At 42.2% G+C, this 21,604-nt stretch overlaps 2 protein-coding genes across 9 annotated transcripts in view; one reads left to right on the top strand and one right to left on the bottom strand.

The window, feature by feature from the left end:
- Positions 1-2,603, bottom strand: part of WDR3 (WD repeat domain 3) — a 29,835-nt gene extending 27,232 nt beyond the window's left edge. For both annotated transcript variants that reach the window (XR_774328.1, XM_010567510.1), the window contains exons 1-2: positions 2,334-2,603; positions 405-614 (exon numbers count right to left, since the gene is read on the bottom strand). Coding sequence is in view for 1 of the 2 variants with exons in the window: in XM_010567510.1 (XP_010565812.1) it covers positions 405-614; positions 2,334-2,504 (381 nt within the window). In the remaining variant the exon portion in view is untranslated. The remainder of the gene's footprint in view (positions 1-404; positions 615-2,333) is intronic.
- Positions 2,604-2,689: 86 nt separating this feature from the next.
- GDAP2 (ganglioside induced differentiation associated protein 2) overlaps positions 2,690-21,604 on the top strand; it is a 34,144-nt gene continuing 15,229 nt past the window's right edge. For 6 of the 7 annotated variants that reach the window (XR_774327.1, XR_774326.1, XM_010567505.1 and 3 more), the window contains exons 1-10: positions 2,690-2,792; positions 5,082-5,328; positions 6,890-7,029; positions 11,211-11,364; positions 12,924-13,012; positions 15,418-15,494; positions 16,588-16,747; positions 18,438-18,588; positions 19,592-19,668; positions 21,025-21,101. Coding sequence is in view for 5 of the 7 variants with exons in the window: in XM_010567505.1 (XP_010565807.1) it covers positions 5,153-5,328; positions 6,890-7,029; positions 11,211-11,364; positions 12,924-13,012; positions 15,418-15,494; positions 16,588-16,747; positions 18,438-18,588; positions 19,592-19,668; positions 21,025-21,101 (1,101 nt within the window). In the remaining 2 variants the exon portion in view is untranslated. Of the gene's footprint in view, positions 2,793-2,883; positions 2,964-5,081; positions 5,329-6,889; positions 7,030-11,210; positions 11,365-12,923; positions 13,013-15,417; positions 15,495-16,587; positions 16,748-18,437; positions 18,589-19,591; positions 19,669-21,024; positions 21,102-21,604 lie in introns of those variants that run through there. The other variant, XM_010567504.1, reaches the window with a different exon arrangement.

Raw genomic sequence — 21,604 nt, 5'->3', positions numbered from 1 at the left:
CTATGAGACTGAAAAGATTATCTGAGAGCACGCCTTCTCACTCTGAATTTGAACGTCAGGGGTGATTAATGCAAGTGACATGCCTTCCCCAAAGGTACATTCAGACCAATAAATGCATCTCTGCCCCGGCTTGAGTCGCTTTTGCTATTCCTGACATCACAAGCTTCTTCATTTTAACAGCTCTGTTAGCACCCCTCTCCTGCCCTGCAGCCCCTGCTCATCTCCCAGCCCTAGGCTCCCCAATTCCATCCCTGTCTTGCAGCCCTAACTCCTCTCACTGCTATTCTCTGCCTATAGGCAGAGGCCACACAGCTCACTTAAAATACCAAACATTTTAGTGCAGGTCAGCCTTCTCCATGGAACATCTCTATGAAACAGCTGTCCTCCAGATGTGCAACCCTCACCTTTGAGCCAGATACCAGCCGGCCACCCAGATGATCATACTGCAGGGCTGTAACTGCGGCCTTGTGTCCATTGAAAGTGATATTCGCTTCTCCACTTAGGAGGCTGAAAACACGGATTGATCCATCTTCATACCCAACAGCCAAGTGCAACCCATCTGGAGAGGGGCAGAGGCAACTGACCTCCTGCTTGAGACCCTTAAGGATAAGAACCTGCAATTTTTAAGAGACAAAACGTGTATAATGTTGATAAATGACATGTCAGAGTCAGATACTTGCACAGCAGCAAGAATACACTCTGCTCTTCTACTGAACTTCCAACTGAGTGCTTCTGCTACTTTAGAAGTTTATTTTTCAGCTCCCTGCAGCAAATACAGTGTCATTAGCCCCATTTTACAAGGCAGACAGCAGCTAGGAGAGAAGTAATTTCTCATAATCAAACAGGAAACTGGTGCAGAATGAGGCCTGGAACTCAGAAGCCCAAATTTCTGCCCCTGCATTTGAAGTGCCAGAGGGCAAGGAACATTGTTTGAGAGTAAAGTCTGAAAACTTCTTCCTGACTCATCCTCTCTTGCTTGGCCTTTTCTCAGGTATAGGACAGAGCTGCTTTTCCACAGACCGCACGAGAACTTGAGAATGATAAAAACCATCTCCGAAACAACACACCAGCAGTCAACACTGTAGGGGCTGTAAAGCAAACCCTGAATTCAGTTTGTAGCAGACAGCAATACTTACAATGATTTCAGAATCTGACAGGAGTAAACTTGTGGCAAAGTCCTTAAAGTTATAGCTCACAACCCCCCTAAGGGATACAACTTTCACATGGGAAGCCCGGTTCCACAGGCAAAACACAAACTCCACGACATTCCCCGTTTCATCCCACAACTTTCACACAGTGCTGCTGCTGCTCACCAGCTAAACAGAGAACAGCTTTACAGTCACAGCCATCACTCTTCCCCAGCTGAGCTACCAAAGACAAATCTCAAAGGATCAACAGTGCCATTCAGCCAGGCCGCACCCAGAGCTGCAGACTCACACCACCAGCAAACCCAAAGGTGTGCTGAGACTACAGAGAAAGGGGGAAGCTGTAGAGGTGACATTTCCCTTAAAATGTAGCCCACTAACACCAGTACCTTAAAACGTAGCCCACTAACACCAGTACCTTTGCTTCAGGTGGTCCAAAAGAGCCCACACTACACACACACCCCCCCCTCCGTCATCCTCACCACCCCCCAAAGCCCCAGGGAGGGCTACAGGGGAAAACCCCGCTCTTGATAGCATATTTCCATATATTCTGTATGGTATGTCTAAATATTTTGATGGTTTTAATATTTTGTCCCAGCCGTGGAAACTGGTTTGCCGTTAGGTGACTGTAAAAGTGAGATTTGGTAAATAATTATTAGAGATCTTGTACTAACACTATGATTGAAACAACAGACAAAAGTATAGCCAGGTAATTTACTAGTAGAGGTAGTTACTCATAAGTTTTGGAGTTCTTTGCTCTTATGACTAGATGTTCCTGTAGGCTAGATGAGAACAACGTTGAAACTGACCACATGTGATTGGAACTGCGTTAAGCTTCAAGATCAAAGAACAAGAACAAAGACTTCAAGGACAGCCAGCAAGAACCTCAAATGGGTCGGTGGTCACAAAAGCAGCCCTTCGACTCAAAGGGATCCTGCGTTGCACAGGATCGGATGTAGGCAGTACTGCGATAATCAGTTATAATTGTTTTTGTGTAGATGTATACCAATCTGATTAATATGCAATTAGTTATTCTATATAACCTGTTTGTGCTAAAGCTGTGGTACGCACGTTAGGCGGAATTATCCCCCGTGCACCCAGCGCTGCAATAAAGAACGCCCGCTTTCTAAAACTCCAAAACGAGTCTCACAAAGTTTCTTCCACCAGCTCACCGGGTATCGTTCTCACCTTCTCTCCTTTCCGCGTATCCCACACGAAGACGTGTTCGCAGGCCGGCACGGCCACGCAGCGGCCCCGCTCACCTCGCAGGGCCACGAAGGCCGCGTTACCCCTGGCGCTACCCACCAACCCGAAAAGCGCGGCCGGCCCGTACCGCAGGTACTGCCGGGTGAGGCCCATGGCGGTGCTGAGGGGATGAACCGAGCTATGGCGGCGGGAAAACGCTGAGGAAAACGCGTCCCGGCCGTTACAAACGGCCGCCGCGCGTGCTCCCTCACACGCCGGAAGCGCGCCGGACGAGGCACCGGGGGAGGAAGTGACGTATGAAGGCAGTGATAGCGCAGGGGCGGGGTTACTCCCGGAAGCGGAAGGGCGCGGAGGCTTCTCCGTTTTTCTGGGTGATGTCGCCGAACCGGCGTCGACCGAGACCCTCTGACCGGGCCGGGCTGGAGGCGGCGGGGCCTGCCCGTGAGTTACTGCGCGGTCGTTCCGGGGGGGGAAGCTGCCGTTGTTGCTGCCGGTTCCCCTCAGATAGGAGCTGGGGGGTGGGAAAGCCGCTTGACCGCTCCCGCCGGCCTCACCCCCGGCGGTGCCGGTTACCGGCTGCAGGAGGCGGGAGAGACAGCGTTCTCCTCACGGGTAGGGGTACGACGGCCCACCCGCGGGGTTTGGTTTTGGTTTTGGGGTTTTTTTTGGGGGGGGGGGCTCTTTGTTCAGCGTGGCGGGCCTGCCTTTGCTGCAGGAGGCCCCGGGCAACAGATTTTGGGGGGGGGGGGGATATCCATGAGGAGCTTATGTGCACCCCTCTTCTTCTGCCTGCCTCTTACCGTCGCGCCTAGGCCCCCGTTTGAGGCTCTTCGTCAGAGGGAAGACGCTGGTACCAAAAAGCCGGTCGAAGAAACTCTCTGAGACTCGTTTTGGAGTTTTAGAAAGCAGGCATTCTTTATTGCAGCGCTGGGTGCACGGGGGATAATTCCGCCTAACGTGCGTACCACAGCTTTAGCACAAACAGGTTATATAGAATAACTAATTGCATATTAATCAGATTAGCATACATCTACACAAAAACAATTATAACTGATTATCGCAGTACTGCCTACATCCGATCCTGTGCAACGCAGGATCCCTTTGAGTCGAAGGGCTGCTTTTGTGACCACCGACCCATTTGAGGTTCTTGCTGGCTGTCCTTGAAGTCTTTGTTCTTGTTCTTTGATCTTGAAGCTTAACGCAGTTCCAATCACATGTGGTCAGTTTCAACGTTGTTCTCATCTAGCCTACAGGAACATCTAGTCATAAGAGCAAAGAACTCCAAAACTTATGAATAATTACTAGTTAATCACTTGACTACACTTTTGTAATTATCTCCCTGGTTACCCTTTGTCTATTGTTTCAACCATAATGTTAATATATGATCATTTATCAAATCTCATTTACACAGTCATCTAGCAGCAAACCAGTTTTCATAGAAGGTACAAAATATTAAAACCATAAAAGTTTGAACAAACCACATGAAATGTATGGACATATGCTATCAACACCATCGTAGATGAGCTTTTGGTTGGAGCCAGTCTGACCACTCTTACCTTCTTGTTCAGTGCCTTTCTCCCAGCTCTTCACAGCAAAAAAATCTTATTTAGATGCTCTTACAGCTGTCTTTGTCCTAGTGTCAGCCTTTGTTATCCCTCAGTTTGAGTTTGGATGTTTGGTTGTTTTGGTTTGGGGCTTCTTTTTTAATGAATATACTTCACAATTCACGTTCCAGAATTGCCACTTGTGGGTGCTATCTTTTCAAAATTCTTATCGGCTACGAACCTGTGAAAAAGGTTAAATAGTAGGTTTGTATGTGGCAAACTGAAGTTACTTATGTGAGTGCATTTGTGCTAGCTTAATTCACTAGTATGGTTTAGTAGTTACAGTCAAAATGTGGTAGCCTAGGTGTTATGTGGTGGCAATTGAACAGTATGTTTCGGCGAGTTTGAGTCTTAATCTAGCAATGAGCGTCATCTCAGCCTTTTAAAACAAAACAAGAAAAAAGTTAGATGGCAGAGTTCAGCCTGCAAGTTCGTTGGGCCAGCATTCAAATTTACAGCTTTGCTCCATTTCTTGCAAAACCTATTTGGGTGAAGGAGTTTTGTGCCTATGTGCATGATTGTAAGAACTAAGCAACTGTAAGTTTTATTTGCAGTGCTTTGGAATGCACTGAACTGCAAGGGTTGTACAATTTGGGGAGAGGGAGGATGTTTTCATTGCTTTGTTTGTAAGGGCTTGTTTGTGTTTAGGGTTTCTGGGGTTGTGGTGGTTTGGGAGGTTGTGTATTTTCTTTTGGGTTTTTTGGTTTTGTTTTAAAGTATGACCCAGGGCTAGACTAAAATCTCTGAAGGGATAGATTATACATACCCTGCTACAAATTTGCTTTTTTTTTTAGATAAAGAAATAATAATTTTCAGAAACAGTAAGGTCCTTTCTACACTTGCAAATTTGTTTTCAGCATTTTTGAAATGCACAAGCCAGTTGGACCAATTTAATAGAGAAGGTGTTTTCATCTTGCACTATTGGAAAAGGTTTGTCTTCCTGCAAGTATTTGCATTGCCTTTTTGCATACAGATAATAAAACAGAAAGGGAGCGACTGAATTGGAAATCTGTTTTTCTGTTTTCTGGTACCTGTAATTGCACTGCGCTCTTGTGAAAGGTCTGGCTTTATAGGAATCCCTTTTGGTGAACAGCTGGTGACCTGGTTTGATTTTCTTCCTTTAAAGCACCTGGAAGACTCCAGTGAGAATTGGAGTGTGACAAGTTAGCAGAGGAAAGGAGTTGTTGTTTCCATTCCATGGATCCCTTGGGTGCTCCTTCCCAATTTGTGGATGTTGACAGTCTGCCAGGCTGGACTGATGCCTATGAGGCTAAGCAGCTGGACCCTCACCAAAATCCTGTTGAAAAAGCTCAAGATGATGTTAGATCACCTTTTCCCTACAGGAAAGACATCAATGCAAAAATAATCTTATGGTAAGTTGCATATGGCTCTGGTGTGTTTGCCACCTCTTCTCCATTTATTGCGGGATCCAATTGCCTCGTATAACAATCACTGCTATAGAATAAAGCCTTCAAGCCCTCTTTTCTTGAATCAAACATTACAGGTCTAGGAAGAAAGTAATCTTTTTGTTCACTGTAAATCTGCAAGTCTGAGATTTGCTCCACCATAGGTTGTAATTTGCATGTTCATAGACATTCCTTGATGCAGCCGACTGAAGCTGTACTTTCTACTGTCATACTGTACGCTTAACATCAAAACCTAATTGGGCACTTTTATCAAAGTTGTTTTGAATTTTTAAAAAATATACTTGCTGTCTACTAGGTTTTTTCTTTCTTTGCTGGCTTTATTCTGCTTTCACTTTTCTGGTTTTGATCAGTATTTCTTTCTTTCATGTGGTTCTAGTGGCTTGCTTTGGGCTTCCCCTCCCCTCCCCCCCATATTGTGTGTTCTGTCTCCATGTTTTTCTGCCAAAATCTATTGATAAAGTACAGTGTGCTGAGGTGAACTTACTCCATCAGTTTTTCTTTCCTGTAACTCAGATACTTGAACCTGCTCTCTAGATGAGTAACTCTTTGTTAATCAATGTGAAGAGAAAAGGATTTCTCAGGGACACAGATTCAGGGATCAGCCTGAACGTCTTTCTGGTTAATACATGAAGGAAATAGGACTGTTCATGGATTTCCTGAACCTGATTAATTAAAGAGAGAGAGAAGTATAAGGTTAAACATCTCTTTATGACTTGGGCTCGGGTGTAATAAATGTGTGCAATTTCAACTGTTACTTGAATCTCTCCCTGTGTGTGGGAATCTTTATTTCCCTTCCTATGCTCTTTGATCCCAAAATCTCTAATGGCTGCTGCTGTGACAAAAAGCAGGTCAGAGTTCTGCTACTCCATTGTCTCTTATGCATCTCTGCTTTGTTTATCTTCTGCATGTCTGATCCTTGAACAGCAGAATGAACATGATCAAATTGCGGGTTCACAATTTCGGAACAAAAGCAATGAAAACTTGTCTAGCTGCGGTGTCACTCTAGATCCTCAGTGGTCTGAGAAGGAGCAGTAGCAGTAAGGTGCCCTGAATAGCGTGTATGCAAACTGAAAAAAGTACATTGAAAAAATTGTTGAAGTTTTGAAATTAATATACCACGAGGACTGTCCTCTTGTCTCCAAGAGAGAATACATGGTGTTTTGGAACACATTACACTCTATCAGTTTAGCACACTGCTTCGCATGTTCTGCTAGTTAAACTGCCCTACGTACAACTACAACACTGTCTTTTTTACATCACTAAGTTACCGTTGAGGCTGGGAGTTTTTGAGGAAATGACGGGTTGCATGCAATCTTTTTCATCAGTTAGAGGCAAAGGATGATTCTGCATGGTGAGCATGTCAGGGTACGCTACGCTATGTGGGCACTGGAGTACTGTTAATGCTTTTCCTTTAACTTGGCATTTCCTTGCTTGTCAGCACTTATTTGAGAATATCCTGCTTAATTGTACATTTAGCCTGCAATAACCTGCTTCCTTGTTTCCTCAGGAAAGGAGATGTAGCGTTATTGAACTGCACAGCCATAGTAAACACCAGTAATGAGTCTCTCACTGATAAGAATCCAGTATCTGAAAGTATATTCATGCATGCTGGGCCTGACCTGAGAGATGAACTCCAGAAGCTCAAAGGTAAGTGGCTGGAGACGTTTTTATCTTATTGAAATCTACGGTCCTTGCATAGTACAAAGCATTAGAATTTGGGCATAAACTAAAATCAAGGCATAGTGTGGGTTGTTTTTTTTTCCCCTCAACATCTGGTGTTAATGTGAAATAAATAGAGGAAACAGACACCAAACTAGCCTCTTCTCTTTTGCCATTCAGGTTACAGATCGTTAAAATCTGTGGCAGGTATTCAAGTTGTGAACCCTTACATTGCAATATGAGAATTCCCATTGTTTTCTGAAGCCTCTTAGAGTAGCTAGCTTATCAGAGCTTTTACTGGAGGGGCCAGTCTTGTACACCTTTGGATTTTTCTCTTATCCTGTTCAGTGCGTATACACTGTGGAAGACAGGAACTGAAGTTCACCATTGCAGAAATTAAGTGCGTTCTAATATACGCTTTGTGTATATTAATATACACACACAGTCTTTCAGGAAACTATGACAATAACAGATTGATAAAACGCTGCATGTCTAAGTAAAGTCTCAGTTGACCACTTAAATTGTTCAGTTCATTGCATCTTCTGCACAACAAAAGGTTTCATTAGAAAGTCACAAGACCATCCCTGATGGACAGCTGTTCTGGAAATGGATGAGATTTTCTTCACCTAGATTCTTTATTAGCAGGGTTTATGGCTGATAATGAAATTTGCAAATGATCAACTTTATTTCCAGTCCTTGTTAGATAAAGACTTTCCTTATGTTGTGTGTGAGGAATGAAGAGTTTATAGTTATCAAAGGTTATACAGAAGTCTGATATAGTTTGCAGTTAAGAATTCATGTTTCTAGTAACTATGGTACTGAGCTGAATTTTGAGACCCAGCTGATCCCTGAGTAGGACTGCTCACTCTCTTGCCTAACAGCTCTATCTCCTTATCGTGCAGTAACAAAACGGATAGAAGAGCCATAATGTTTCTAATACAAACCCTCAATAGCTTAAACTACAAGTGAATAGACCGCCTCTGTTTTTATAAAATCGTGTTTTGCTGATTCAGCTTGCTTTTTATGAGTAACCTGGAAGTAAAACAGGAGGAAGAGTAACCATTTTGTAGGAGAGGGAAAAGTCAGTGTGCCCTTCAGGTGGGAACAACTGTTAAAATACAGCAGATGTTGTAGAATAGTTAGGACCCCGCTATGTATGCCAGAACTCTTCTAAAATAAACTTGAGTTTCTTGTGTGCAGAGTGGGGTGGAAAGAGAGGGACAACGTTTCAAGGAATCCTTAAAATCTGAGATCTGTCAGCTCTGTAGGGAGTTATTTGTAAAAGTTGGGCTTAGCTTAAATTCCCCTCTACCATGCTGAGTTGATATGTAGTTTTTCATTCTCTACCCCTGTGATGACACTGATGTCTTCTCTCTGTAATGCGTTCTGCAGGTTCATGACTCTGTATATGTGATAATTTCATTTTAATCTTGTGACAAGCTTTTCAGAAACCAGTTCTTCTGTGACACTATACTGGCATGTTGTGTGGGAGAGGAAAGAGAGAGTGGGTTACAGCTTTGGCGCTCGTGCACCCTTAATGTGTTTGTCACTTTAGCGGAAGGGAGCTTAGTTAAGAAATTAATTTATGATTCTTCTGTCAGCTCTACCTCCTTTTTGCAATCCTTCCCATTGAACTTTGAACTTTTTTTCATAGGAGAATGTTCTTGGGAAGAAGTGAAAATGTATGGTCTTTGCTCTAAAGCCGTAAAATGGGTGCAGTTGTGTTTTTCAGTTAGTTCTCTCCTGCTTTATTCCTGCTGCTTGGTATATATTCATACTTCATAGAATCCAAGAAAAATCGTGATCTTAAAGCATGTGATGTGCTGACCTTTTAAAGGCCTGTGCTTTTTTAAAGGCTCAGTTAACTTGTGCATTCCTGGGAACAGAGTGTAGTTTTGATTCACACAGGAATACTGTAGCCAAGGGCCCAGGCTTGCAGATGAAGTGTTATTGATATATGCTGGCCTATCAACACATACTTGTTGCAGTCTAATAAAGACCTTCTGTAACAGCAATGCATAGTAGTCTTCCAGCTCCAGTGAGACTTTTTCTCTGCTGCACACATCATATGGAGGATTCAGACTTTCCATTTTAAACTCGGAGACAAGCTGTTCTAATGTTTGAAATCTCACCAGATAAAAAAATAAGGTCTTGCCTTTGTTCCCAGTTTTGCCACAGACCTTGACCTGTGCAGCTCACTCTACTAGCTCACCTCATCCTGTATCTTAAAATAGGAATAATACTTGCTGCTCATCTTAGTTTTAGAAATTTTATAGAGATCTCCAGGCAGAAGGCATTGGCAAGTACTAAGTGTGATGTAAGTATAGTTAGAGATTACTGATGCTACATCTGGTGGTCTGAATTTATTAGTTTCCCTACTGAATTCACAACTATGCCTCAGTCAAACTTGCTTAATTCTTTTTCACAAGACAGTTTTTCCTACTGGCCTTTGCTTGCTCTTTTCAAGTTGTGTGACTTGGATGGACCACAGAGGAAGAATAGTAACTTGATATCTGATATATTAAGTGTTTCAGTTTTAGCTTCTGCTTTTTCCATATTGTGCTTATTTAGTGGCTCTCTTGAGATGCGGTGTCTTAGAAGATGTGCAGTAATTCAGAAGAGTATGCTTAGTTTTAGCATGCTGTTATATTCCTTCTGATTAACCCAGAAGAAATAAGGTGGAGGTCTATAGAAGCTAACAATGTGATTTACTGGATTAAAAAGTTTACAAGATGTTGGCTTAGAGGCAATGTGTTCTTGCCATTAAAAAGACATGCTTAAAGTTTTGAGTAAGAGAGATTCGTAACCTGGAATGTCTCTTGCCATAAAATACGCTTTCATGCAGGCTGATAGCCTGCCTGAGCACCACGAGGAACAGAGTGGAGTGGGAGAGGTGAATGCTCCTATTCAGTGGGCAGCTTCATGGTTGACTTAAGCCAAGCTCCTGCAGTGCTGCTGCCAGAAGGGTGGTCACAGCCACTTGTTCGCATCTCATTCCTTTTCGTGGGCACTAGCAACCTATAAGATCAGGTTGAAAGCTAATCCTGTGAAAATATTAGTTTTCAGCCAGATCAGAAAGCTGAACTGCAGCTGTACAAGCAGAAGGAAGAAGGTGGAAAATACTTGTCTTTGAGGGCAGGGAAAGAGAAAGACTAGAAGTACTTCTTCAGCTATCCAGAACTGGAACGGACTAGACTTGGGTGAAGAAGGGGAGAGTTAGCAGACTTTTCTTCCAGGTGCCGAATTAAAAACAGACTTTAAACACAGTAGCTGTTCCTGGATTTTTCACTATCACTAATGTATTGACAAACTGAAGGGAATAGAGGGGTCTACGGATGTCATCGAAGGTTCTGACAAACTGATTTCCCTTGCGAAAAATCGCAGGAATTAAGTCTGAGTAACTTGCAGGGGATAACCAAAGGGCAGTCAAAACCAAAAAGATGTATAGATGTAAAGTATGCTGGCATGCAGTACATGATCCTAGAGTATGTAACTGGAGGGTGCTGTGAATGTAACAAATATGTTGCTTGAACTTCCTTGCCTAAAGACTAGTCTAGTCTGTCAAGAAAGTATGATCTCCATGAGAATCTTATTTCTGCCTTGCGGACATGAGGAAAATTGCAAAACAAAGCAAGCTACCTTGTGCTGGAGTGTAGATGAAACAAGTGCTTGATCTATTCATTTTTATAGCTTTGCCAACACTGGTGGATTTGATTAAGGAGACTTGTAGTCCTTTCATCCAAAAAGCAATCTCCCCAAACCAAGTTGTTAAATTTAGAAGGACTTTTTATTGCTGGTTGTATAGCATACTTGTGCCTCAGTTCTCTGCGCGTTGTTAAATCATTTCTCCCTTTGGCTTTGTATGTAGCTTAGTAAGCACTGCGATTAAGACAGCATATCTAGCAATTTCTGGTTTGTCCTTATATGCACAGGTTCAAAATTGAGAGGAGTGAGCGCACCTCTTGCATCCTCAACCTGACTAGGTGATACTAAGCAGCTGTTACAAGATAGAATTCCATCCTTAGTATTTGATGTCTAAAATACTGACTTCTATATATGAAGTGGAGTTGTCTGACTCTGGAGGAAGTCAAGGACTTGAATGCTTTTAGCTTTCTTATCATGACATTGACATTTATCCTTGTGGTTTGGTTTTGGTTTTTTTTTTTCAGGGTGCAGGACAGGCGAGGCTAAACTCACCAAAGGATTTAATTTGGCTGCACGTTTCATCATTCACACAGTGGGACCCAAATACAAAAGCCGGTATCGCACCGCAGCCGAGAGTTCTCTATACAGCTGTTACCGCAATGTCCTGCAGCTTGCAAAGTAAGCACACAACAACTTACATGAGGGTTTGCCATCCATGGCACATCTGTTCTAGATACTTGGGTCTGCACAGAGGCCAAATGGCTGTGAATATCTTCTCATGTATAGTGAATTTGGTTAAGGACATGAGAACATCAGCGGCTTCGTGGTATACTTCATGCCTGTTATCTGTGTTGCGGTGTAGATAAAATGTGCAGAGAGATCTGAGCTGATTCAAGTCCTGAAACAGTGTAGCTAGAGCTCTGCAGCATTCAGTTACTCTGAGGAGAAGCAGCATTGATAATTGCACTGGGTTCTGTGCTGCAAAAAGCTTTAAATGAGCTTGCTCAAGCAGCAACTTCATGTGTCTCTGCAGCCATGTGGACATACCCACAGGCAGATCTGACTGCTTTATCAGTTCATATATTTGGCCTCTCTGCCTTGGTACGACAGCCATCTAAAATTCTGAGTCAGGGTGCAAGGTTATTTCTAAATCCATAGTTGCTGCAGATGGGTTTGTAGTTTTTTCTCTTTCATCTGTGGCATTTTCTACTTCCTCTTAGCTAACAGGTTTTTTTCTTTCTGTTTTTCTGTGTTCTTTCCTGTATTCTGTTATTCTCCTGTGATGGCTGTTGTAATGGTAGCAGTCACCAAAAAAAAAAAAAAATCTGAACAAGAGCAATGTCCGAAAATATACTTAACAATTTCTTAGGGCTAGGAAGATCAATTCTTCCAAGTCTGGACGGTGCATTACAGTGCAATAGTAACTGTTTAATATTCAAGATTACAGCTAAGCTTTCTAGTATGTGCCAGTTTTGTTCTGCCTCAGAAGTAACAAGCAAGGTCAGGCCTGGATTGAAACATGTTAAATACAATTTAAAAATTCTAATAATTCTGCTTACTGAATTCTGAATGCCTTTCAGTCAATCTGTTCTCTAGAGTAACTTTTCAGGCTTGTGAATTTGTCTACCAGCTCTGAGCTTGCTCACACTCCTCTGACTGTTGGCAACACCTCTGCTTTACTCTTCTAAAAATGTGGCTCCCTGCTGGAAGCATCTTACTGATTTTAAAGTATGTATCTCTCTGTGCCAATGATTGTCTAATCGTACCTAGGATTGAGGAAGCCACCTTGGTCTGTGTCCAGACCTCTAAAAAAACAACTGATAGGTCAGGTGGAGGAACAGGAGAATGCAATAAAGAGCACCTTCTTTTCCCCTCCTCCTCCTCACTGTGAATCCTGTACTGGAAGGAAAGTATTTTGGAAAGGATTGCAGGGAGCTTGAGGGAAGAACTTCTTCATTCAGAATACGAGAAACTGCAGGAACAACATAGCTGAGGTAGGAGGAGAAATCTGAGAGCAAACACAAGAGGAAACAGTGTGGAATCATTAATGGTTCCCTCCTTCTCTGCTTAATTGTGGTATGTATACATCTTACCAGGAAAGAATCCTGCAAAAACCTGAAAGAGGGTTTCTGCTGCATAGAGGCAGGAAAAAAAGTACTGCTGTTATCTACTGTACTGACAGACATTTGTTCTCCTCTGACCATCTATTCATTTGTTTCTTTTTTTCTGGATTTCAGGGAACAGGCAATGTGCTCCGTAGGATTTTGTGTCATTAACTCTCTGAAAAGATGCTACCCCTTGGAGGATGCAACCCACATAGCATTGCGTAAGTTTGTTGGAAAGTGACATAAACTGGATGGCAGTATTCAGCAGATTGCTTGCCTCTGACAGACTGCTGTTGATATGGGAAACCTTTTTTTAGGGGGCTGTAGTTTGTTAGAGGCTGTAAAAAGGCAAGGCCTTCTGTGGTTGATCAGAAAATGGAGTATAAAAACAAACAGTGCTTTCTCTGTTGAGAGGTCGTCAGTAAAGATCCATGGGAATCTGTGCTGGAACTTGCAGTCTTCAATATATTAATTAATAACCTGGAAAAGATGCTGAACAGTGAGGTGAGAGAGTTTGCTGGTAATAGAAAATTATTCAGAATAGCAAAGATGAGGCCTTACTGTTGAATAGCTGTAGACAGACCCTCAAGCAACAGAGTGAATTTCATCTGCCATTTTGGTGTCATCAGCATATCCAAATGTAAAGTGATATTCTTCCCCTGATGACCCACCCCTATGTGCTTCTGCTTTCACATGCAAAATGGTGGGCTAATCCTAGGTAGCAAAATCTTGAGATTATAGTAGTTCCATGGAAACAACAGCTCACTGGAGTTCAAAACAAGCAGCTGAGTAAGACACAACAAAATTAAGAATGTTGTACTCTAAATCTGTTTTTTGTCCACCCTTTAAAGCTGCACATTCAAAAAAAAAAAAATGCAGTAGAACTGGAAGTTGGAGGTCAACAAGAATAAGGAAAGGCAAGAAATAGCTAAGTAAGCTAAAGTCTTTTTCAGACTGGAATATGCTGAACTTGAAGGAAGTGTGATAGGTGTCTATGAACTCATGAGTGGCATGGAAATGGTGAATAGGAATCAGCTGTCCACTGTCTCCCAAAATAAGAACCTTCAAACAATGCTAGTATGAATCAGGTTCAGAACAAACAAGGGGAAATGGTTCTTATGCTTACACTATTTGTTTTATGGAACTTCTTACCAAAAAGCATTGTAGATGTTAAAAGTTTTCAAACTTGTTTGGGTTCAAGAGGAAACTACATTAAAGAAAAAAATGAAGGCTACTAAAAACAAATCAGAAAATTTCCTAGGCTGAAAATACTTAAAGAATAGAAAAGTCGTCAGAGAAGAGTATTATATACTTGCCTCCTTCTTACTTTTCCCTATTTTTTAGACTTTCTCATTTCTGTTGGCCTGCTCCTGTCTGCTTTCCACCACCACCACCCAGTCCCTGGACCTTCCTGCGTGGTAGTCCTGCTCAATAGGAAAGTTGTTGCAGACGGAAGGAGTGGGTTTTCATCTTGCTGTGCAGGCTGACTGGAGAAATCTTTCTTACCCTCTGTTTAGCAGAGGTGCTGACACTGGAGAAACAGATTAGTCCGTTGTTTTCTCTGCTGTCTGGCTGTTGAGTGAGACATCTGAAAACATCTGCTCACATAGGTTCAGAAAACTGTTTACTGTGGAACCGCACAACTGCATTTGTCCCACAAAGTAGTGGTGCAGGTCAACCAAATTACACGTGAATTTCTGTACAGGAAGTATTTGAAAATAGCTCTTTGTTTTTTTTTTCCTCTGCTGTTTCTTGAAGAACTCACACTAATGTATTCTCTGTAGAGTAGACTACTTTCCTTTATTGCTGTCTTCTGTCGTCTCTGTAGGGCTATATGCCTCTTGAAAAATACTGTTAGACCAACCTATTTGTTTGGACACTTTCTCTCTTGGCAGTCTGACAGGAAAGCACTTGAAAATCCTGACCTGTGTCAAGATTATTGCAGCTCAAGGACCTCATCTCTACAAGGATATGTCTGACTGGGAGCTTGGTTACAAAATATTTTTTTTCCCCTCAGCTGCAAATGCTTAGGAACTTGACTGTGTCCCTGGATTATGCTAAAGCTTTGGGGGAGTCCAAAAAATGTAATAGAGGAAATAAATTCTCTCATGATTTACAAATATAATTTTTATATGCCTCTTTCACGTGGCTGACCGCAGAGGTTTTGTGTGGCTGACTCTGTCTAGTACCAGCTTCTGCTGTAGCTGGCTTATCTTGCTTTCCTGATAACTTAGGGCACGATGACTTGTTCTAGGAATGTCTGGTTTTGACAATTTGCACAGGACTCTCTAAAGGAAAGATTTGGCTTGATTTTGCAGGGCTGTAGAATTACATTCCACAGACTGAGGAATACCTAGTAAGCTAAAATCAGAGAGAGACTTTTTCTTTTGTATCCATCTCTAAAGTGAGCAGCAGGAGAGAGTGGAGATGGAACTTCCAATATGGCCAACAACCCATTTGGTGTGTTCAGCTACCACTTAATCCGCAGTTGCATACAGCCTGTGGAGCCGTTTTGTATGAGGAGAGAGATGTGTCTCCATTCTGCACTCTGACTTCCTCACTTGTAGTCATGTGTGTAAGTTTCTCCTCCTGTTTTGCTAACTACATTTTATCTTCTTCCTTGCAGGCACAGTTAGAAGGTTCCTGGAGATTCATGGAGAGACTCTGGAGAAGGTGGTGTTTGCAGTCTCTGAGCTTGAAGAGGTATCACCTTGACGTTCATTCCACCAAAATTGATGGGCATGTTTGATCTTCTCTGCAGCAGTATTAACTCCTGCATTGCCAAGCTGGATTTGGATTTCCCCTTCAAATCACATAGGCTTTTGGTCCCACAGCATCATTCTGTCTCCTGCTAGCATAGCATCTTTTCCAGTACTGTTTATGCTCTTAGCAGTCACTATGGACATGTTCAGAATCTTCCCACTTCTGGCTTCCATGTTACTGAACCATGGAAAGGAACCAGTACTAGAGGTTTTAGCATGCAGTTGTGCTGGATGGTATCTGCCAGCCAGAAAGGAAATTCCTCATACAAGATTTCCTCCTTTACACAATGCTGCTTCCCTTGTGCTTTAAAAGGGCCAGTTTAGCATGCCCACAGATCACCTACAAACATCTTAAACATTGCTTACTGGCTCGTTGAAATGACAAGCTTGACATTTAATGATATGTGTTCAGACAGATGCTAGCAGTTTGAATATTGATTTGTCTTGTATATCAGACTTGCTAATGGCAGTTCCTGGGCAGAACACCCACACTGTGTTTTGGTTCTGTGGCATCTGGATGCGGAAAATAACTAACTTGTTGGGTGTTCTAAAACTGCTGATCAGTTGGAGAGAAAACGTGAAGTATTGCAATGTTCAGTAGAGATTTTCACTATTTTCCCCCATGTGGGGAGGGTTTGTCTTGGTTGGTTGTTACTTTTTCTTTTTTCCCAGTCAGATCACTAAGGGTGATCTGTGTAGTGGTGCATTTTAATATAAGCAGCCTTTGCTGAAGCCTGTCATCCATGCATATTGTAACTTCATTCTAAAGTTAAAGTATCTGCAATCTACCTGATTTTATGCAGGTTAAAGCAGGGATCATCTCAAGGGCATTTGCCAGTGTGGCAAAAAAAAATAGTTAACCTTTATCAAGGTTATCTGCCTTTATTTCTGGGTAACAGCCCAAAAGAAGCCATTGAGGGAAGCGGTACTTTGCCTCCAAACCACTGAGGAGGTCCCTACTACAAGGGCAGGTGTTACTTAACTGAAGCACAAGGATGCGTGATAGACCCTTCACGCATTTTTCTTATTCGTAGGCCACTTACCAGAAGTTGCTGCCTCTGTATTTTCCAAGATCGTTGGAAGAAGAGATACAATCCTTGCCTTACCTCCCTGCAGATATTGGCAATGCAGAAGGGGAGCCTGTAGTACCAGAGCGGCAGATCAGGATTACTGAAAAGCCAGGTGTTCCGGATGGTGAGTTCTTAACTGAACTTTGGAATAAGTATCTCTGTGTGAAAGTCGATGGAAAAACAGAAAAGGCACGTGGGAAGCAGAGAGATGTTTTCCTACCCTGCCTCACCTGAGGCAGGCTATAATGACTACAGTTGTCAAGCTGTCTCATTGGCTTCATGTGTTCCACAACAGTAACTTCTGCTTTCTGCCTCGTTGTGTAAAGTGAGGTGGTTAGAGGATGTGGTAGAGCTGTTGTTCTGTCTTTTTCTTTCTTGGGGTGAGAGGTGGGGTAGTTCATTCCGTTTGCAAGTTTTCTCCCAAAGTGTTTAGGACCTTTGCAGGTTTTTTGCAGAATCTTGTGCAGCCCCTAACTTAGACCGTTAACAATAATGCCTTTTTATCTTGTATATTAGCAAATGTTGTCTCAAATGATAAGATTCTGTTGATACAGCATGTGCATCAAACTAGTAGATGCTCAATGAAAACTAGCAGAAACTCCCCAAAAGATAGAAGAACTAGATCAACCCAGAGATCAGTGTTTGGGAAATGGCTGTCAAAGCTCAGTGAAGAAGTTTGTTCATAAAGAGGTTGCCTAGATGTCAGGGTTGAAGAGGTGAGATACATATGGCAAAACAATTTATTATATAGATGGGCATATTAAGCAGTGCTGTGAAAGTTTTACACTTCTTCAGGCAAAGCCTTAAACTATCAAAAGCAGGTAACTTGGAATGGGTTTCAAAGGTTTTTTACTTTTGCATGGCCAGTTGGGATAAGGCTGAATATGCAGTGAGGATACAGACAACTTAATTTTCCTGTCCACAGTTTGATACATGATGTACCTACTTCTACTGATCAGACCCCAGTCTTTGGGGTTTTTTCCCCCTCTGTCCAAACTGCTGGTTAGAGTGGTATTTGCAGCTGTGGCTGATCAGTGTGAGGCATTCAACCACTAGCTAATAATTTGTGAAATTACTGCTTTTTCATATGTAGGAGCAAATGGATATAGCGGAATCCTGCACTTTTGTCCCATTGCTACTATAGCATGTCACACTAAAATGGGGAAACTCTGTTCCCATCCAGATTGCCCAGAGAGGTAGTGCTAGAAGCTTTAGCAATATTCCTTGATGACATCAAGTTCAGTGGAGCATTCTGGTATTGTCACCATCAAGCGAGCCTGTGCTCTTTTATTTCATCACACAGTCATGCTGTAAACAATACTATAAAAATATGTAAACTCAGTTTACTGCCAGCTCTACAGCATCTGTTCAAGCAGTGTCAATGATACAAAAAGTGAGCCTTTTTTACAGTATATCTAAACTGAATAAAACTGCAGCATCTGTCCCTCTGCCTACTTATTTTTCCCCCTGTGGCAAGTAGGACAGCTGTAAAGCTCAAGTCACTCTCTCAGGCCTTGTTTTTCTGAGAGAGTTAACCATTATCCCTTTGTTACAAGCTGATGACTAGGACTTGCCCAGTTAGTTTCCAGGCAAGCCAACATTTTAAGGGAGTCCGTAGTTATCAGTCACATGCTGTAATCTGTCAGTGGTACTGGTGAGATATCAGAGCCACATCATGGCATGTTACAGGTTTTTTGTGTTAGCTTGTAGCATGATGACTGGTTTGGCTCACTGAGATACATAGCAATCCATCAGCAGCATTGCTGTCTTGTACGCAGCTTGAACATTTTACATTACCTTTGTTTCTACTGCAGATGCTTCAGATGAAGAGGGTCTGGAGGCAGATTTGTCTTTCATTGGTTCCCATGCTTTTGCCCGCATGGAGGGAGACGTTGATAAACAGAGACGCCTCATCCTTCAGGGACAGTTGTCAGAGGCAGCACTGCAAAAACAGCATCAGAGGAAGTGAGAATTTCCTTGTCCGTGTGAATGTTTTGTGTTCAGTTAGCTGTTCAGAGGACCAACCGTTATGATGATCTTGTTATCTGTAAAGCCTAATCATCTGGCAAGGAAATACAGATAAAGCCTGATGTCACCCTGGATTGCTGTGGTAGCCTTTTTGGTCTGAAGGGAGAAGGGAAGGGGCAGTAGGAGGAAAAAGGAAGCTAGTGATGAACCTGCTAGCATGGCCAGTGCATCCGACCAGCTGCCTTATCTCTTTGCCACCAGATGTCACTGTTTTGTCACCACGTTCTGTAGTGGGGTCACCTCCTTTCAATACTGCCCACTTGCTCATGAGGCTCTGGGCAGGTAGCAAAATGTTTTTCTTCCGTTTTTCAAAACAGAAAGATAAATAAATGAATGCTGAGGCTTTTCTCCTCTTTTTTTTTTTTCTTTTTTTTCTTTCCCCTGCTAACCCTAATGTGCATGATTGCTTTCTTAGAAGCCAGTTCCATGCTGGAGTCCTCTTGAGGCATGATGCTTGGCTTGGCTTGTCAGATGAGGCACTAAGTTGTTCACCATTCAAAGATGGCGGGGAGGAATCCATATGTGACACTGGTTACTGCGTAGTTGTGTTCGAGTTCTAGACTTTTTAAAGAAATTGTCTTTTTCCCCCTATTTTTAAACACTGATGCTGAGGTATTTAAATGGAAAAAACTCAGATCTCGTCAGCCCAAATGCAATGCTACTATAGTTACTAGTTGGTGTGTATTCATTGCCCCAGTGAAAATCACTGAGTATGTAACTAAGACACTCAAATGTTTTGGGGTTTGTTTTTTTTTTTTCTCTCAACAATTCTTTCTTTAACAACTTGATAGTTGCTCCATAGGTCAGAAAACCACAGCATTAGAGAGAGGACTCAGTCAGAAACAGCTTGTTTTGTCCTTCCCTTGCCATATACCTCTTGAGGCTCCTAGTACCAATCCAAAGGGGGGTTAGATCTGACCAGATGTTTTTAACTTTCTAGTTACAATCGCTGGCTGTGTCAGGCAAGAGCTGAAGACCTCTCTGATATTGCTTCTCTTAAAGCCTTGTACCAGACAGGTAAGTTCAGGGTACCAATCACTGATGTATATTGTCTTAAAGTAAAAATACAAAATAAAAGTATTTTTTCTTTGGACTTGCATGTAAAATTAGTCATGTTATTAAGCTAGAAGCCTGGCCAAGAACTAGACAATATCTCTGCAGTAAAGCAGGAATCCTCTTTTGATTGGCTTTGAAAGACTGTGTGGTAAACTCCCAAACTGCTCTGCTTTAACAATCTGAGGATACATGCACATCCTGAATTATCTGTAGCTTTAGATGTAAATCAGTACTGTTAGATTAAGCCAATGCATGAGGTGCTCTGTATGAGAGAATTCAGACCAAAAGAACTATCTCCACCCTTCTGTTACAAAAAAATGAATGTCGCTTTCAGATGATGAGTGTAGAGAATAAGCAGTTACCAAAGCAACTTTTAAAACAGCTTTCCTGAACAAAATGGCTAGCTTTATTTCCCTCAGGTTAGGTTTGTGTTGCTCTCCTCTGTATGTGTCTCCTAGTACTAATGGCTGTGTACCATGGGCAGCCCATCTTGTAACCTTGAGTTCAGTAGATGGGGAGATTAGGGAGAGATTTGATAACCCAATGGAGAGTTTAGTGGAAGATAATAGCTGCGAGGTCCTTGCCGCCTGAGAGGCAGAGATGGAGAACCTGTAATCTTCAGTTCAGTTTTACTCGTTAGGTAGCATCATACTCAGACATAAAAACTTGCCATAGTCCCAGTGGCTTATTGCTGCTTTGCACCATGATGGGAAGAAACAAGCAAGTAGTCACGCTCTCAAAAGTATAGCTGTGTTTCTGCAGAGAAAGTCTGTCCAGCACTTTGGCTGTTATCTTTGGCCTCCTGAAAATCCAGATGCTTTCCTTGATCTTTGTGCAAATACCAAGGCTGTGTGATACTTTCTGCTCAGTAGCTGCGATTTTAAATTCTTTCGTTTGCCTTAGACAAGGCTCTGTGGGCTGCAGGAGGTCTGTAATGCACTCTTTGGGAATCTGCACTAGATTTTAGAGCTTGATTTCTAGGAAGAAGTTCGCTTTGGTGGTAGAAATGCAAGTGAAGGTTGTTCTTTTTTTAAATAAAAACCATGTTATTACTTGGGATTTAGGTAAATGTGGAGTAGACAGGCAACCTAAAATTGCAGTCCTTAAGACTTAAGTTTCTCAAATGTGATGCACCCTTTTTTGGATCAGAATAGCTACTGGTATAGTGAGAACAGTTACTCTAAGCGTATTTCCTCTGTTAAGATGTGTTGCAAAAATTCTTAGCTGTGGCTGGTTCTCCCTGGTTTGAAAAGAAGCAACTCCAAAAGCTGGCATGACTGAGAGAAGTTGAGAGACATGTTTTTCTTTCTTTTGTAGGTGTAGATAACTGTGGCCGCACAGTGATGGTGGTGGTTGGAAGGAATATCCCCGTAACATTGATAGACATGGAAAAGGTAAGGCTTTGTAAAACTAGAGTTGTGTAGGTTGAATATGAATGTTCAGGATGTAAGAGTCTGCTTATAAGGGTAATTCAGTGTTAATACTAGAAACTTTATCTGTAGAAGACTTAAATTAAATAGAAACTATTTTTATAGACAGATTAAAATGTATTCCCTTATAAAGCTTTGTGTGTGTTGGGGTGGCTTTTTTCAGGGAGGAACTGGACCATTTTATTAAAACAGGCTTAACATGGACTCCTTTTTCTTAAGAAGAAAGAGACTTACCCTGCTTCTATAACTGCCAAGACATGAAGAGTGGAATATAACAAGTCAAATTAGTTTTTCATGGAAACGGCAAGAATTTATCTCAATGTGTGAGGTCAGCTAGACAAAAAAGACATCTAAGTTATTACAGTCAAGTTGAAGACTTGGAATGTTCACCTTGCTTTTGTAGCTGAAACAGAATGCCACCCAGCCTCGTGATTCTTGATTTGCGAATGAATTGAAGGAAGCATGTT

Source organism: Haliaeetus leucocephalus, unplaced genomic scaffold (assembly GCF_000737465.1).
Source record: "Haliaeetus leucocephalus isolate CR32 unplaced genomic scaffold, Haliaeetus_leucocephalus-4.0 Scaffold228, whole genome shotgun sequence".
Taxonomy (NCBI): Eukaryota; Metazoa; Chordata; class Aves; order Accipitriformes; family Accipitridae; genus Haliaeetus; species Haliaeetus leucocephalus.
This window is presented reverse-complemented; position numbering and strand designations above follow the sequence as displayed.